The sequence below is a fragment of the Mauremys reevesii genome, linkage group 13 (assembly GCF_016161935.1).
Source record: "Mauremys reevesii isolate NIE-2019 linkage group 13, ASM1616193v1, whole genome shotgun sequence".
Lineage (NCBI taxonomy): Eukaryota > Metazoa > Chordata > Testudines > Geoemydidae > Mauremys > Mauremys reevesii.
The window spans coordinates 4,669,269-4,685,703 of NC_052635.1; the positions used below are offsets into that span (position 1 = coordinate 4,669,269).

At 54.4% G+C, this 16,435-nt stretch overlaps 1 protein-coding gene across 1 annotated transcript in view; it reads right to left on the bottom strand.

The window, feature by feature from the left end:
* The window catches only part of LOC120380517 (myosin-6), a 34,963-nt gene that overhangs the window by 11,302 nt on the left and 7,226 nt on the right, over positions 1-16,435 (bottom strand). Inside the window, exons 4-27 of the mRNA XM_039498280.1 lie at positions 15,577-15,604; positions 15,357-15,465; positions 15,105-15,197; positions 14,516-14,579; positions 13,859-13,957; positions 13,581-13,684; positions 12,703-12,841; positions 12,065-12,183; positions 10,684-10,833; positions 9,490-9,660; positions 8,453-8,762; positions 7,820-7,893; positions 7,345-7,432; positions 6,706-6,823; positions 6,484-6,607; positions 5,595-5,731; positions 5,183-5,309; positions 3,666-3,794; positions 2,934-3,176; positions 2,496-2,672; positions 2,101-2,246; positions 1,932-2,022; positions 889-1,278; positions 111-237 (exon numbers count right to left, since the gene is read on the bottom strand). Of these exons, the coding sequence (XP_039354214.1) occupies positions 111-237; positions 889-1,278; positions 1,932-2,022; positions 2,101-2,246; positions 2,496-2,672; positions 2,934-3,176; positions 3,666-3,794; positions 5,183-5,309; positions 5,595-5,731; positions 6,484-6,607; positions 6,706-6,823; positions 7,345-7,432; positions 7,820-7,893; positions 8,453-8,762; positions 9,490-9,660; positions 10,684-10,833; positions 12,065-12,183; positions 12,703-12,841; positions 13,581-13,684; positions 13,859-13,957; positions 14,516-14,579; positions 15,105-15,197; positions 15,357-15,465; positions 15,577-15,604 (3,357 nt within the window). The remainder of the gene's footprint in view (positions 1-110; positions 238-888; positions 1,279-1,931; positions 2,023-2,100; positions 2,247-2,495; positions 2,673-2,933; positions 3,177-3,665; positions 3,795-5,182; positions 5,310-5,594; positions 5,732-6,483; positions 6,608-6,705; positions 6,824-7,344; positions 7,433-7,819; positions 7,894-8,452; positions 8,763-9,489; positions 9,661-10,683; positions 10,834-12,064; positions 12,184-12,702; positions 12,842-13,580; positions 13,685-13,858; positions 13,958-14,515; positions 14,580-15,104; positions 15,198-15,356; positions 15,466-15,576; positions 15,605-16,435) is intronic.

Consider the following 16,435-nt stretch of genomic DNA (forward strand, 5'->3'; position numbering starts at 1 on the left):
ACTAGACCAAGGTAACAGTTGGGGTAGGGTTCAGATTAGGGTTAGAGTGAAGATGAACATTAGGATGGGGGTGGGGCAGAGCCCCAGTGCTGTCGAGGGAGGGGCCTCACCATTCTCTGTCTGCAGTTTGGCTCTCTGGGTGCTGGTGTCATTCAGTGCTCGCTGCGTCTCCTCCAGTTTGGCCCGGTGCTCAGCTGTCTGGTCCTCTAGCGTGCGGGAAAGCTTCTCCAGGCTGACCTGGGCGGGAAGGGTGGAGACGTGGGGGAATGAATGAACAAAGAATGGACCCAAAAAACCCCAAAGAGCAACTGAAAAAAAACGAGTAAGGAATGCATAAAAATAACCCCTAAAAACTGAAAGAATGCAAGGCTGAAAAAGAATGAATGGAAAAAGAATGAAAGAGTGAAAGTAAAAAGAAGGAATGAAAGAACTAAAGAAAAAAGAAAGAGAAAAAACAAAAGAATTGAAGAAAGAAAGGAAAGAAGGAAAAAAAGTGAAAGGAAAAACCCAAAGGAATTAAAGAGTGAGGGAAATGGAACAAAGGAATAGAAGAAAGGAAGGAGAAAATGAAAGAATGAAGAAACAATAGTTGAAATGAAAAATAACAAAAGAGTGACAGAAAGAAACAAAAAAGAAGAAAGGAATGAAACAACAAAAGAATTAAGAAGATGAAATGAATGAAAGAAAAAGAACCAAAGAACAAAAGAAAAAAGAGAATGAAAGAAAAATGAACTAAAGACAGAAATGAAAACAAACCAAATAAAAAATTCAACAAATGAAAAAATGAAAGAAAAGAAGGAAAGCAAGGAAGAAAAAATGCTCCAAGCCTGGCCTCTTCCGTCAGCCCTGGCCCCTCCCTCTCTACTCCTGGGCCTGCCCCCGGGGCACCTTGGCTTTGAGCAGCTGCTCCACGTTGGAGCTGATGTCGTCCAGCTCCAGCTTGAGCTCGCTCTTCTCCTTCTCCAGCTTCTGCTTGACGCGCTGCAGGTTGTCGATCTGCTCGCCCAGCTCGGCCACCGAGTCAGCGTGTTTCTTGCGCAGGGTGGCGGCCGTGGCCTCGTGCTGCAGCGTGGCCTCCTCCAGGTCCCGCCGCATCTTCTGGAACTCCGCCTCCCGCTTCTTGTTCAGCTCGATCTGCACCGAGGTGGCGCCGCCCGCCTCCTCCAGCCGCTCGCTGATCTCCTCCAGCTCCCGCGACAAGTCCGAGCGCAGCTTCTCCACCTTGGCCCGGGCCGTGCGCTCTGCCTCCAGCTCCTCCTCCAGCTCCTCGATGCGCGCCTGCAGCCGGAGAGAGACCCACGGGCTTAGACAGGCCTAGAACATCACACACTCTAGAGCAGGCAGGAACATGTGGGTATGGGTGTAAAGTTATACAATGTCCTAATCCACATCTGGAACATTGTGGTCTAGATCAGATTAAAAATCTGGGTTCTAGAAACAGAAAGACACAGGGTTCCTGTTCAATCTGGAGAGAACAAAATAAAACAGTTTCCTCAGATCAATCTTGAATACCTAGTGTTCTAGACCAGAATGGGGAATCTGGGTTCCAAAGCATAGGGAGCATGAACCTAGAATTGGAGTTCTATAGCTAGTTCTAGAGTGATGTCAAAAGTACCCCATGCAGGCAGAGACCCTCTGGTTCTAGAGTGGAATAGAGGAAAATGATAGAAACAAGACACACTATTTTGTTTTAGACATGCACAAACACGAGGTTCCAGAAGGTATATTGCCTTTCAGCTCTGGACTGGTGCTAAAATGGCCATCTAGAACCCAAGCACTCACTTATGCTAGAGCAGCACCAAAAGGGACAATCTCTTGTCTGGGTATTGAGGAGTCTCCTAGAACAAAAATGATGCAGCTCATTCCAGAGCAGCTTCTCTAGTTCTGGAAGGGAAGTGAGGGGCATTCTAGAGCAAGAGAAAGGCACCCACCTGCAGCTCCTTCAGCTTCTTCTGGAGCTGCAGGCCCAGGGCTTGCTCATCCTCTATCTTGCTGTTCTGCTGGTTGATGTCAAACTCCTTCCTGCAAAGAGATTTAGAGAGATGAATCCCCCCCTGTGCTCCAGAGCACATTGGATTGTGCAAAGAACAACCCTCCTACTTTTTCAGCTTCTCCTCCAGCTGCTGCTTGTCATTCTCCAAATCCATGATGTTCTCCTGGGTCAGTTTCAAGTCCCCTTCCAGCTTCCTCTTGGCTCGCTCCAGGTCCATCCGGATCTTCTTCTCCTGCTCCAGGGAGCCCTCCAACTGAGAGAGAAAAAGGTGTGTTATTGGTAAAACTTTCATCTCCCAGGCATTCCCAAAGTCAGCCTGGAGGACATTCAACCCAACCCAACCAAGCTTGAGGACACTCAACCCAACCATTCAATCCAACCCCTAGCGCTGTGCTGAGACACTGTGGTCAGCACTGACTGTGCATGGAGAGTAACCCCTACTGAGTCCCCTGACCCTGCTCCCTGCAGGTAACTGCCTCCTTGGGGTCCAGGATGTACTCACATCATCTGCCTGCTGCTCCAGTTTGAGTTTGGCTTTGGTCAGAGAGTTGACCTTGTCCTCCTCCACCTGCAGGTCATCCAGTGCTTGCTGATGAGCTTCCTGCAGAGACTTCTTCTCCTTGGTCAGTTTAGCTATTATCTCATCCAGACCAGCCATCTCCTCTGTCAGGTTCTTCACCTGGTGGAGAAGGAATCTGGGATGTGAGGATTCTGGGATTAATGCGCCTGGTCCCAAATGCGATATCTCAGGTGGGGTCCTCACTTTTTTCTCAACCCAAATGACCTGTGTGAACTCAACCCAACTCAATCAGCCTTGAGGACATTAAACTCAACCCAACCAACCTTGAGGACATGCAACTCAGCCTCACCCAATCAGTCGTGAGGAGACTCAACCCAACCCAAATAGCCTTGAAGCCACTCATCCCGTCTACGTCTTCACCTTGTTCTCTGTTGCATGTTTCTCCTTCTCCACCTTGGCCAGGGTCAGCTCCAGGTCATCAATGTCCTTCTTGAGCTCCGAGCACTCATCCTCCAGCTTCCTCTTCTTGGCCGTCAGCTCAGCATTCATCTCCTCCTCGTCCTCCATTCGCTCTGTCAGCTCCTTCACCTTGGCCTCCAGCTGAATCTTGTTCTTGATCAGCTGGTCACAGCGCTCCTCAGCATCATTCAGGTTGTCCTGCTCCTGTGAGTGGAAGTGGAGGATGAGGGAAAGAAAGAAAGAAAGAAAGAAAGAAAGAAAGAAAGAAAGAAAGAAAGAAAGAAATGTAAGGGACAAGGGAGTAGGGGGTTGGGTGTCTGATCTTAGAGTTAGGGCTAGGGTCCAGCCATAGGGTCTATGGGGCTGCCATTGCTCATGGCATGGAGGCCAGGGCTGAGAGCTCCCCATTGGACTATGGGGCTTAGACAAGATTTGGTGTGGAGGGTTCCCATTATGTAAAGCTGGGGGAACAGGGCTCAGAGCTTCCCACTGGGAGGTGTGGGGCTCAGATCGGGTTCGAGTACCCTGTCATTCACAGACTGGGGAAGGGAAGGACTGAGGGCTCACCCATGGATTGAGGGGCTCAAAGGGGTTCAAGGTGGGGACCCCCATCATGTAAAGTCCAACCATTCATGAGATCAATCAACCCAACCCAACCCAAAGATCTGGGGCAGAGGGAACCACATCACTCACAGCCTGCACTTGCAGCTGGAGATCATTCTTCTCCTGCAGCAGAGAGACCATCTTCTCCTCCAGCTCCTTCCTCCGAGCCTCCGACTTCTCTAGTGCCTCCTTCAGGCGCCCAAACTCTTCTTTCATGGTCTGCACAGGGGCAGGGAAAGGATTAGACCAAAAGGACCATATAGGCCAGTATCGCCGCATCCCACCCCTCCTCCCTACCCTGGACCCATCTAGCAGTATTCGTCTATGAACCCATCCATCCAGTCACACATATAGCCCTTCCTTCCTCTGTAATATCCATCCATCCATCAGTCCTCCCATATATATATCCCTCCATCCCTCCCTCTGCAATATTCATCCATCTACCCGATCTACAGCTACGTTAAACAGTTACAGTCTTTTCCATCTCGCCTTGAGCAAAATAATTTTTACTGCCAGAGTGAAACCAGAACTGAACCCACCATCCCAGGTGAGCAGCCATCTGCATTGGGCTGCCTTCAGTTCTTTCTTCTGAGCAGCTACATTTGACCTAAAACCCAAGTAATTTCCCCAAAGGCTTCCAGTTAACCTAGAACTCAGCCAAGGATTTAGTGACTTAGAACAAAGTTGTGTCTTGCATTTGGCCTAGGTATCAGCTCCTTTTCCTAGGTAGTTCCAGTTGACCAAGAACCCAGCTGGTGGTTGTATATGATCTATAACAGTGGTCCCCAACCTTTTTCGTCTGTCGGGCACTGGATGACGAGCCACCGAGGACCGTGGCCAGCGGACAAGCATCCGCCAAAATGCCACCGAGAAGCGGCAACGTTAAGAGGCGTCACCGCTGAAATGCCGCTGAAAATCAGCAGCATTTCGGCGGCGACGTCTCTTGATGACGCTGCTTTTCAGTGCCATTTTGGCAGATGCTTGTCCACGGGCCAGTACGCGGGCGCAGATAGATGCCCTGGTGGGTGCCATAGCGCCCGTGGGCACCGCGTTGGGGACCGCTGATCTAGAACACATCCCTAAAGCCAATTTTAGCTAACCCAGAATCCAACTCCTCAAACTGAATAGGCCCAATTGAACTAGAATGCAGCTGGAGCTGCATGTGACCTAGAACCCAGTTTATCAAACCAAACAGTTCCAGATGACCTAGAACACCACTACAGGCTATTTTGACCTAGAACTCAGCCCCTCATCCCAATCAATTCAAACTGACCTAGAACACAACTCCATTTTGGATTTGATTTAGAGCCCAATCCATAACCAAGCAGTTCCAGTCTATCTAGAACCCACCAGAGGTTGCATTAAAACAAGAACCTGAGTTTGTTGCATTAACCTAGAACTCAGCTCTGCAAACGGTTAACCTAGAACTCACCTCCTTTTCCTGACTGACTTGCATTTGATCCCCACTCTGTCCCTGAGCAGTCACATCTGAGCTACCTCCCATGCAATTGCCATGGGCCTAGTGCCCATTTCTATCTCCTGAGCTCTTCCAGATAATCCAGTTCCCCAGGGTCACTGCAGCCCCCGCTCCTACCCTTTGACCTCACCTGCATCTCCTTCTCCGTCTCAGCGCTCTTCAGGAGCGGCTTGATCTTGAAGTAGAGCTTCATCCAGGGCCAGTTCTTCACCCCCATGAAGGCCCGGATGTTCCACTGTATCACCAGCAGGGCGTCCCTGCATGGCGGCAGAAAGAACCGCTGAGGGTGATCCGGGCCCTGATGGGCATCCTCAGAGCTCACAGCTTGGCAGTTGGAAGGCAGAGAGGCTGAGCCCTCCGCTGGGACCCAACCAACTTGTTCCACCCAATGGCCGTACTGATTTTGCTGCTCTGGGAGGTCCCAGATGGGTGAGTGTGTGGGGCCGGACCCATCCAGTTGCGTTCTCTTTGGGGGTCTCCCAAAGGAGCCCTCTGCTCAGCTCCACTCAAACTGGCACAGGAGGGTCCGTGCCCCCTCTCACCTGCGCTCTAAGATCTTCTTGAACTCAATGCGCATGAGCTGTCCCCGCGATTGGGCCTGGATACGGGTGATAATCCGGGAGAGGCGCTCGTCCCGCATCTCTTCCAGCAGCCCCAGCAGCCCGGCCTTGAAGAACACCTGAGAGGGGATAGATAGATAGATAGATAGATAGATAGATAGATAGATAGATAGATAGATAGATAGATAGATAGATAGAGGGGGTGGATGGGGATAGATAGATAGATAGATAGATAGATAGATAGATAGATAGATAGATAGATAGATAGATAGATAGATAGATAGAGGGGGTGGATGGGGATAGATAGATAGATAGATAGATAGATAGATAGATAGATAGATAGATAGATAGATAGAGGGGGTGGATGGGGATAGATAGATAGATAGATAGATAGATAGATAGATAGATAGATAGATAGAGGGGGTGGATGGGGATAGATAGATAGATAGATAGATAGATAGATAGATAGATAGATAGATAGATAGATAGATAGATAGATAGATAGATAGATAGATAGATAGATAGATAGAGGGTGTGGATGGGGAAAGAAAGGTAGATAGATAGAAAGATAGATAGATAGAGGTGGATGGGGATAGATAGATAGATAGATAGATAGATAGATAGATAGATAGATAGATAGATAGATAGATAGATAGAGGGGGTGGATGGGGATAGATAGATAGATAGATAGATAGATAGATAGATAGATAGATAGATAGATAGAGGGGATAGATAGGTAGATAGATAGATAGATAGATAGATAGATAGATAGATAGATAGATAGATAGATAGATAGATAGATAGAGGGGGTGGATGGGGATAGATAGGTAGATAGATGCTCCACCCACCCACACGGGCTCCTCCCCCTCACCTTGGTGTGCCCGAATTTGTACTGGTTGGGGTCGATATCAAGGGAGCTCAGCAGCTTTTCCGCCCCCTTGCGGCTGTCGATGAACTGGCCCTCGGGGATGGCCGCGGGGTTCAGGATACGGTACCTGGGGGGAGGGGATCGTTAGTGACCCTGGATCTCTGAGCCCGTCCCGTGATGCTGCGAGCTTCCCCTGCAGCAGTGCCCTGGGGGGGGCAGACCCACCTCTGTCTGAAGTCCCCGTAGAGGATGCGGTTGGGGAAGCCCTTCCGGCAGATGCGGATGCCCTCCAGCACCCCGTTACAGCGCAGCTGGTGCATCACCAGGGGGTTGTCCATCACCCCTTCGGTGGGAAGAGAGGCGGTTACCCCAGGTCAGTGGTGGTCCTGCCCCTTAGCCCCACCCACTCTCTCCATCTCTAGCCCCTTCCCCACAACCCCACCCACAACATTTTACCCACCCAATCCCTTGGCCCCACCCCTTCCCCTAAGCCCCTCCCCTTCCTCTTAGCCCTGTACATGAGAAATAAGTCCCAACCATTTGCTTCTTAGCCCTGCCCCCTTTGTCATTCATCCCCCCATAGTCCCATCTCTTAGCCCCACCCCTTTTCCCATAGTCATTAGCCACATGCCAATATCTTTTAACCACTCCCCTAGCTCTTTAGCTCCACCCTCTTCTCTTAGCCCCTCCCATGTTCCATAGCCACACCCCTTTCTTGAGCCCCACCCTTTGCCCTATCCTGTTATCCTTGAGCCCCTCCCCTCCCTCCAAGGCCCACCCCATTCTCTTAGCACCTTCCCTATTCTGTAGCCACACCCCTTGTCATTAGCCCCGCCCCTTTCCCAGACAGCCCCACCCCCTCACCTGGCGCCTTCCGCTCATTGGGGATGATGCAGCGTACGAAGTGGGGGTGGGTGGTTTTCAGATTCGCCATCAGCTTGTTCAGATTCTCCTAGGGTGACCAGACAGCAAGTGTGAAAAATCGGAATGTTGGGGGGGGGGGGGGGAATAGGAGCCTATATAAGAAAAAGACCCAACAGTCAGGACTGTCCCTATAAAATCGGGAGATCTGGTCACCCTGGGAGGGGCTGAGGGTGGGGACGGGCAAGAGGACGGTGCGGGGGGTGCCCGGGGCGGGGGGTGAGGTCAGTATCCGGTACAGTGGGGCAATGACCCAGGTAACCCCCACCCCAGGGAAGCCCTCATGGTGAGACACCCTCATCCAGGTATATGTCCCCTCCCCATGGGCACCTCCCTCCCCTAATGGGAATTCTTCCCCTTTCTGGGATTCCCCCTCCCCAAAAGCCTCCCCAGGATCAAGGGTGTCGGGGCCTCATACCCGGTGCAGTGCTGAGACTGTCTGGAAGGAGGAGCCTTTCTTCTTGGCTCCCTTCCCCTTCCCCCCGTCGCCGCCTGCAGGGGAGAGAGCGCAGGAAAGGGGGCATGAGAGGGGCGAGGAGGGAGGGGGTAAGTTGGGGGGTTGAGGCTGTTCTGTACCTGGCTGGGTCTCTCTCTCATCCCATCCATCCATCTGTGCCCCCATCCCTCTCTTCAGCTCCCATCAATACTTCCTATCCATCCTCCCTATCCATCCCCCCATCCAAGCACTTTCCTTCCAACCAACCATCCCTCCTCCCCATCCCTCCCCGCTTCCTCCATCCATTTATCCCCTCTATCTTCCATCTATCAAACCTCCTCTTATCCATTCCTCCATCCAACCCTCCATCCATCCCCCTATCCAGCCACATTCAGTCCTTCCATCCATCCATCCATCCAACCATCCATCCATTTTCCACCCATCCAACCAGCTATATCCCATCCCATCTTCCATCCATCCATCCATCCATCCTCTCCCTGTCTCTCCATCCCTCTCTACTTCCATGCCTTCATCAATTGCTCCATCCTCCCTACCTCCCTCCACACCCTCTCCCATTCCTCCATCTCTCTCTCTCACCCTGCCTTGTTTTCTCACCACTTTCGGCCGCAGCGTAGTTGGCGAAGAGGAGGGCAAGGAGTTTAAGGGCGGATTTCTGATAGAGCCCCACCACTGTCTCATTGAGCGGGTCCTTGTTCTTCTGTAGCCAGCCAGTGATATTGTAGTCCACTGTGCCGGCATAGTGCATGAGGGAGAAATGCGCCTCCGGCTTCCCCTTGATGTTCCGCGGCTTGCCGAAGTTCCCTGACTTGCCCAGGTGGTTGTCGTAGAGCTTGGCCTTGAAGGTCATGTCCGTCGCCTTGGGGAACATGCACTCCTCTTCCAGGATGGACATGATGCCCATGGGCTGGTGGGGGGACAGAGAGAAGAGAAGAGAAGAGAAGAGAAGAGAAGAGAAGAGAAGAGAAAGGAGGGTAGAGTGAGAGAAGAGATGGATAGCATGAGAAAGGAAAGGAAGGATATAAGGAGGGTTAAGAGAGAAAGGATGAGCAGAAGAGGAGAAGAGTTTAATACAATGAGGAAGGGAAAGAAGAAAAGGATAGAATGAGAGAGAAGGAAAATAAAAGCGAAGGGAAGGATAGATCAAGAAGAAAAGAGAGAGAATAGAAAAGAAAGAATGGGAAAGTAAAAGAGAGAGTTCAGATTTAAGATTAAGAGCCTGGCTGCCTCAAGGAGGTGAGGAATGGGACATGGTAGAGGTCTCTTTATGCCAGACCTGGATGCAGCTTGGGCCCAGGTCCACCCATGCTGAGCCCAAGAGGGTCAAGTTGTTTTCTGACCCAACCCCGATCCCTCCCCCGACCCTGAGTCAGCGCCCCTGCCTCCTGCCCATGGGCTTGGCATGGCGCCACTGGCTGCGTGCCCCGCACCTGCCGACCGCTGCCCTCTGCCGCGCTGGGTGTGCTGCGGTGCCAGCGCCCCGGGCAGGAGGAGGAGAGCCAACCTGTTCTGAACCCACCACTTGTAGCTGGGTCCCATCAGGCTCGGGATGGGCTGGGTCCCATCAGGCTCTAGGATATGGGGCCTTTCCCCTCCAGGGGATGCCAGGAGGGGGCTATCTCAGGGAGAGGTACCTTCTCAATGAGGTCTATGCAGGCCTGCAGGTCCATGCCGAAGTCAATGAACTCCCACTCGATCCCCTCTTTCTTGTACTCCTCCTGCTCCAGCACGAACATGTGGTGGTTGAAGAACTGCTGCAGCTTCTCGTTGGTGAAGTTGATGCAGAGCTGCTCAAAGCTGTTGAACTGGGGAGGAGGTTGGGGAACAAGAGAGAAGTGAGAACAAAAGAGCCCCCTGCTATGGAGAGCCCATAGCTCAGTGGTTTGCCAACTTTTTTTCTGGGGACCCAGTTGAAGAAAATTGTTGATGCCCCTGACCCAATAGAGCTGGGGATGAGGGGTTCAGGGTGTGGGAGGGGGCTCTAGGATGGGGCAGAGGGTTGGGGTGTGGGAGGGGGTCAGGGCTCTGGGCTGGAGGTGCAGGCTTTGGGGTGCAGGAGGGGTTCTGGGTCTGGGGGGACTCAGGGCTGGGGTAGGGGATTGGGGCACAGGGGTGGGGCATGGGCTTACCTACTGTGGCTCCCAGTCAGCGGCACAACAGGGGGGCTAGGCAGGCTTCCTGCTGCCCTGGCACCACGGACCGCGCTCTGCCCCGGAAACGGTCAGCAGCAGGTCTAACTCCTAGGTGGAGGTGTGCAAGCAGCTCCGCAAGGCTCTTGTCTTCAGGCACTGCCCCCACCCCAGGCACTGCCCCCCAGTTCCCATTGGCCGGTTCCCAGCCAATGGGAGTATGGAGTCAGTGCTTCTGGTGGGAGCAGTGTGCGATGCTCCATGGCCCCCACACCTCGGAGACGTACCTGCTGCTGGCCACTTCTGGGGCTCAGCACCATGTCAGAACAGGAGGGACTAGCCTGCTTTAGCCGGCAGCGCCACTGATGGGACTTTTTACTGCCCAGTCGGTGGTGCTGACCAAAGCCGCTGCAACCCAGTGCCTTACATTCTGCGACCCAGTAGTGGGTTGTGACCCGCAGTTTGAAAACCACTGCACTAGAGGCTTCTGGGGAAGACATACCAGAGTGTAACTGTGCCTACCAGGTGGTGCTTTTCTATAGAGCCACCTAATGGAGGAAGGGAGGAACTGCACCACAGCCAGCACTTCCTACAGCACCCTCTGCTGGGAGAGGCTGGAGGTGGCATAGCCAGGGGCTCCCCCATAGCCAGTGCCCTGCCCTGCTCCCCACAGCGTCCCCTGCTGGGGGAATCACTTACATCGAAGATCTCAAAGCCAGCAATGTCCAGCACTCCGATGAAATACTGACGCGGCTGCTTCGTCTCGAGGGTGTTGTTGATCCTGGTCACCATCCAGCTGAACATCTTCTCATACACGGACTTGGCCAGGGCTCCAGTAGAATAATACACCTGCAGGGGTCGCCGGGGTACATCAGAGATAGGGAGGAGGAGAAAGTGTTTGAGGAGAAAAGAATGGGGTGAGACATGTGTGAGCTCTGGGGAAGGAGAAAGAAAGAAAGAAAGAAAGAAAGAAAGAAAGAAAGAAAGAAAGAAAGAAAGAAAGAAAGAAAGGGAAGAGGGGGAAGAGAGGAGGCAGGAAGGAAGAGAGCAAGGAAGAGAGGGAGGAAGAGAGGGAGGAAGAGAGGAAGGGGGAAGAAAGGGAGGAAGGAGGCAGGGAGGAAGGAAGGGGGAGGGAGGAGGTAAGGAATGAAGGGAGGGAGGGAGGAAGAAAGAAGGAAGGAAGGAATGGAAGGAGGAAGGGAGGGAGGGAGGGAGGAAGGGACGGAAGGAGGGAGGGAGGGATGAAGGAAGGAAAAAAGGAGGATGGAAGGACGAAAGGAAGAGGGAAAGAGGGGAGGAAGGACGAGGGAAGGAAGGGAGGGATGAAGGGAGGAGGGAAGGAAGGAAGGACGAGGGAAGGAAGGGAGGGAGAAAGGAAGTGAGGAGGGGAGGAAGGATGGGAGGGATGAAGGAAGGATGAGAGGGAAGAGAGGAGGAAGGAATGGAAGGAGGAAGGAAGGAGGAAGGAGAGGAGGGGAAGGAAGGAAGGGAAGGAGGAAGGAGGGGAGGGGAAGGAAGGGAGGAAGGGAAGAGAGGAGGAAGGAATGGAAGGAGGAAGAAAGGGAGGGGAAGGAAGGAAGGAGGGAGGGAGGGATGAAGGAAGGAGGGGAGGTAGTAAGGAAGTGAGGAGGGGAGGAAGGATGGGAGGGATGAAGGAAGGATGGAAGGGAAGAGGGGAGGAAGGAAGGAAGGAGGAAGGAGGGGAAGGAAGGAAGGAAGGAAGGAAGGAAGGAAGGGAAGGAGGGGAAGGAGGAAGGGAAGAGGGGAGGAAGGGAGGGGAAGGAGGAAGGAAGGAAGGAGGAAGGAGGAAGGGAGGGGAAGGAGGAAGGGAGGGGAAGGAGGGAGGGAGGGAAGGAGGAAGAAAGGGAGGAAGGAAGGAAGGAAGGGAAGAGGGGAGGAAGGAATGGAAGGAGGAAGGAGAGGAGGGGAAGGAAGGGAGGGAAGGAGGGAGGGAGGGAAGGAGGAAGGGAAGAGGGGAGGAAGGGAGGGGAAGGAAGGAGGGGAAGGAGGAAGGAGGAAGGGAGGGGAAGGAGGGAGGGAGGGAAGGAGGAAGAAAGGGAGGAGGGCAGCGGGGTCTCACCTGCTGGACATTCTGCCCCTTGGTGACGTACTCGTTCCCCACCTTGACCCGGGGGTGACAAAGCCCCTTCAGCAGGTCGGCCGAGTTCAGCCCCATCAGGTAGGCGGATTTATCCGCATCTGCAGGTGGAGAGACGTGGGCAGTGATCCCCCAACTCTGCGTGTGACCACACCCCCTCCTGCCTCCTCCCCATCCGCCTCCCGGTGGTCCCTACCCCCACCACCATCCCCTCAGCCCCCTTGAACACCCCCCCACTGTGGTCCCTGCACCCCACCTCCTGCCTCCTCCCTGTCCGCCTCCCGGTGGTCCCTACCCCCCCCACCATCCCCTCAGCCCCCTTGAACACCCCCCACTGAGGTCCCTGCACCCCACCTCCTGCCGCCTCCCCGACCGCCACCCGGTGGTCCCTACCCCCACCACCATCCCCTCAGCCCCCTTGAACACCCCCCACTGAGGTCCCTGCACCCCACCTCCTGCCGAGCGTCCCCCCCACTCCCTCGATCTTCCCGCTGTTTTCTGGTGGTCTCTCCTCCCTCTGCAATCCCGGATGTCCCCAGTGGTCCCCTCCCTGCATGGCTCACTCTCCCCAGCGGTGTCTCTCATGATCCATCCCTGCCCCGTGCCTGCCCCCTGCCCACCCTCGGTGCCGTCGGGCTCGGCCTGCTCCTCGCGCTGCTTCTGCTTGAACTTCATGTTTCCGAAGTGCATGATGGCGCCCGTCAGCTTGTAGACCCCGACCTTCTCCTCGGGCGTGAAGCCCAACACGTCGAACGCGCTCTGGGGGCCCAGGCGGGGGGAGGGAAGGGATGGAGCGTCAGGTTCAGGGCAGCCTCTCCTCCAACCCCAACGCTGCATGATGTGCTTCAAGGGGCTTGGAGACCCTTTAGTCCTTCCAGGCCATTGTCCATCCATCTGTCACCACACACGTCCCTCCCTCCCTCCATCGTCCCACCCTCCATCTGTCCCTCCTTCTCCACACACAGTCTTCCATCCACCCACCAACTGTCCATCCATTTTTCCCCATACGCACCCGTCTAGCCATCCATACACTCACCAACCACCCATCCACTATTCCCTATAGATACCCATCCATCCATCCATCCATCCATCCATCCATCCACCCCACACACACCCTTCCTCCCATCCATCCATCCCCACACGCACCCTTCCTCCCATCCATCCATCCATCCATCCATCCATCCCCATATGCACCCTTCCTCCCATCCATCCATCCATCCCCATACGCACCCTTCCTCCCATCCATCCATCCCCACACGCACCCTTCCTCCCATCCATCCATCCAGCCAGCCATCCATCTGTTCAGCCAGCCATTCAGCTATCCATCCATTTACTCAACTCTTCATCCATCCTCACAGATGTCTGTCAACACACCCACCCTTCCTGTCATGGTAACTACCCCCCACCCCATCATGTATCATCTCCCAGTGGAGCCTTGCCCCAAGGATCCTGAGGCCAGGTCTCTCCCTGCTCCTTCCCCCAGCCCATCATCTCTCACGTCGGTGGCCATCAGCTCCTCGGAGTCATCGATAGAAGCAACTGTCACTTCTCCTTGGGAGATGAAGCTGTAGTCGTAAGGGTTGTTTGTGATCAGCATCATGTCTGCTCCAGGAGATGGGGTGGTTGGGAGGAAGGAAGGAAGGAAGGTTGGTTGGTTAATGGCTGGAATTAGTTCCAGGATTTCCTCAGAGCCCACAGTGGGCCCTGATCCTGGACTCAGAGAAGAGCAACTTGCCATGGGGCATCATTCCCACCGCTGCCCCCTCACTGACTCACCAAGAAGTTCTGGCTTCTGATTGGACAGGATCTGGTAGAAGATGTGATAGTTCCTCTCCGACTTGAGCTGGAAGATGACCCGGGATTTCTCCAGGAGATCTGATAGATAGATAGATAGATAGATAGATAGATAGATAGATAGATAGATAGATAGATAGATAGATAGATAGATAGATAGATAGATAGATAGATAGATAGATCAGAAGGGACCATTATGATCTTCTAGTCTGACCTCCTGCACAATGCAGGCCAAAAAATCTCACCCACCCACTCCTGTAACAAACCTCTAACCTATGTCTGAACTACTGAAGTCCTCAACTTGTGGTTTAAAGACTTCAAGGTGCAGAGAATCCTCCAGCAAGTGACCCATGCCCCATGCTGCAGAGGAAGGCGAAAAATCTCCAGGGCCTCTGCCAATCTGCCCTGGAGGAAAATTCCTTCCTGATCCCAAATATGGCGATCAGCTAAACCCTGAGCTATAGATAGATAGATAGATAGATGGTGGGTGGGTGGGGATAGATAGATAGATAGATAGATAGATAGATAGATAGATAGATAGATAGATAGATAGATAGATGGTGGGTGGGTGGGGATAGATAGATAGATGTGGATGGAGAGACAGACAGAGCTGAGAACGTTGCCACTCGTCTCACTCACAGGTCTCGATATCAGCTGAAGCCAACTTTCCTGTCGCCCCAAAGTGGATCCGTATGAATTTACCCTAGAGGAAGAGAATGTGACAGGTGTGTGTGTGTGGGGGGGCTGATACATCAAGGACAGCCCCACAGATGCCTCCTAACCCAGCCCCACAGACCCTCTCTCCCTGTTGTGACCAGGGCTGGAGCAGAAAAAATTCATGGGTGCTCAGCACCCATGGGCGACCCCACTAATCAACCCCTCTCCCTCCTGCCCACTGCGATCAGCTGTTTGGGGGCATGCAGGAGGTTCCGGGGGGCGGGGGAGGAGCGGGGACAGGGCATGCTGGGAGGAGGGGGCAGAAGAGGGTGGGAAGAGGCAGAGTGGGGTGGGGCTTTGGGGGCAGGGGTGAAGTGGGGGTGAGGCCTGGGGTGGAGGGGGGTTGAGCACCTCTGGGGAAAGGAGGAAGCTGACGGCTGTGATCCCAGCCCCACACAGACACCTCAGCCCTCCAGCCTCCCTCTCGCCCAGGTACAGCCCCTGGCCACGCCCACAGAAACACCCCAGAGATCTCACCCCCCTGCCGCGCCGAGACTCCCCGGATACTCACGAATCGGGACGAGTTGTCGTTCCTCACGGTCTTGGCGTTGCCAAAGGCCTCCAGGGCAGGGTTGGCCTGGATGATTTGATCCTCCAGGGTCCCCTTTGGGGACAAAACAGGAGGGGGAGGTTAGAACTGGCTGCAGATCCTCCCCACCCCACCCGCTGTGGGGCACTGTCACGGGGAAGCTTGCAGCAGTGGGGTACTGAGCTCACAACATGGGGGGTCTGTGGCGGGGCAGCATCAGGGCGGAGGTCTCACCTTGTTGGCGCTGGTCCCTTCTTTCTTGCGGTCGCTGATGGCCGCGATGCTGGCGAAGTACTGGATGACCCTCTTGGTGTTCACCGTCTTCCCTGCGCCGGATTCTCCGCTGGGGAGAGAGAAGGAGGCGAGTGATGGGGGGTGGCGCAGGGGGTCAGGAAGCAGCTGGGCCCCCCAGGGGGAGAGAGGGTGGGGTGGGTGGGGGATGGTAGGTACTCACGTGATGAGGATGGACTGGTTTTCTCGGTCTGAAAGAGAGAAGAGGGGTTAGCAGGCAGCAGTAGGGGGTGGCGGGGGGTGTGAGGGAGATATGGGGTGGCTGGAATTGGAGGGAGGGGTAAGGGGTGAGAGGAGTGGGCAGGACAGGAGGGGGCATTAGGTCTGGGAGGGTGGATGGGGAAGGGGTACAGGACAAGGAGGGGGTGAGGGGACGACTGGAGTGGGAGGGAGATGGGTTGAATTGGGGGGTCAGTTAGGGGGTGGGAAGGATGAGGGGGGTGCCCAGGTGTGTGGGTAGGGACAGGGATGTCAGGGATGGGGTGGGGTGTTGGGGAGATGCACCCCTCAGCTTTTGCTGGTAGGTGTTCTTGGCGATGCAGAAGGTGTGTGTGTGTTGGGAGCTTATGGTTATGGTCATGGCTATGGCTGGGGTATAGTTAAGGTTAGGGTTATATTTATGGTTACGGTAAGGGGTATGTGATGGAGTGGGGATTTCCCCTTGTTATGTTGTGTGTGAGTCTTACTGTTCTGCATGAATGCTGTGTGTGCCTGTTCCCCTGTGCATTGCACCATGGCTAGGTGGTGGGAATAGGGGGCTGTGACTTGGGGGGGCTGCTCCAGCTGCCTGCAGGGATGCTCTGGCCGCCCCTTCGTCACCTGAGACCCAGGAGGGGGGTGCGACCAGCTGACTCTTGGCCCCGAAGGGAGACAAAGGCCGGGGGAGGAGCAATGGGCAGGGCCGGGGCCAGGCGGCTGGAAGCGGGTCCGTCTTGTCTGGCTTGGGGCGCGGGGGGGTGGGGGGGGCAGAGCCCCGGCTCTGGGCTCCCCTTCCCCCAAAATGGACTTGGCTGAAAGTCACT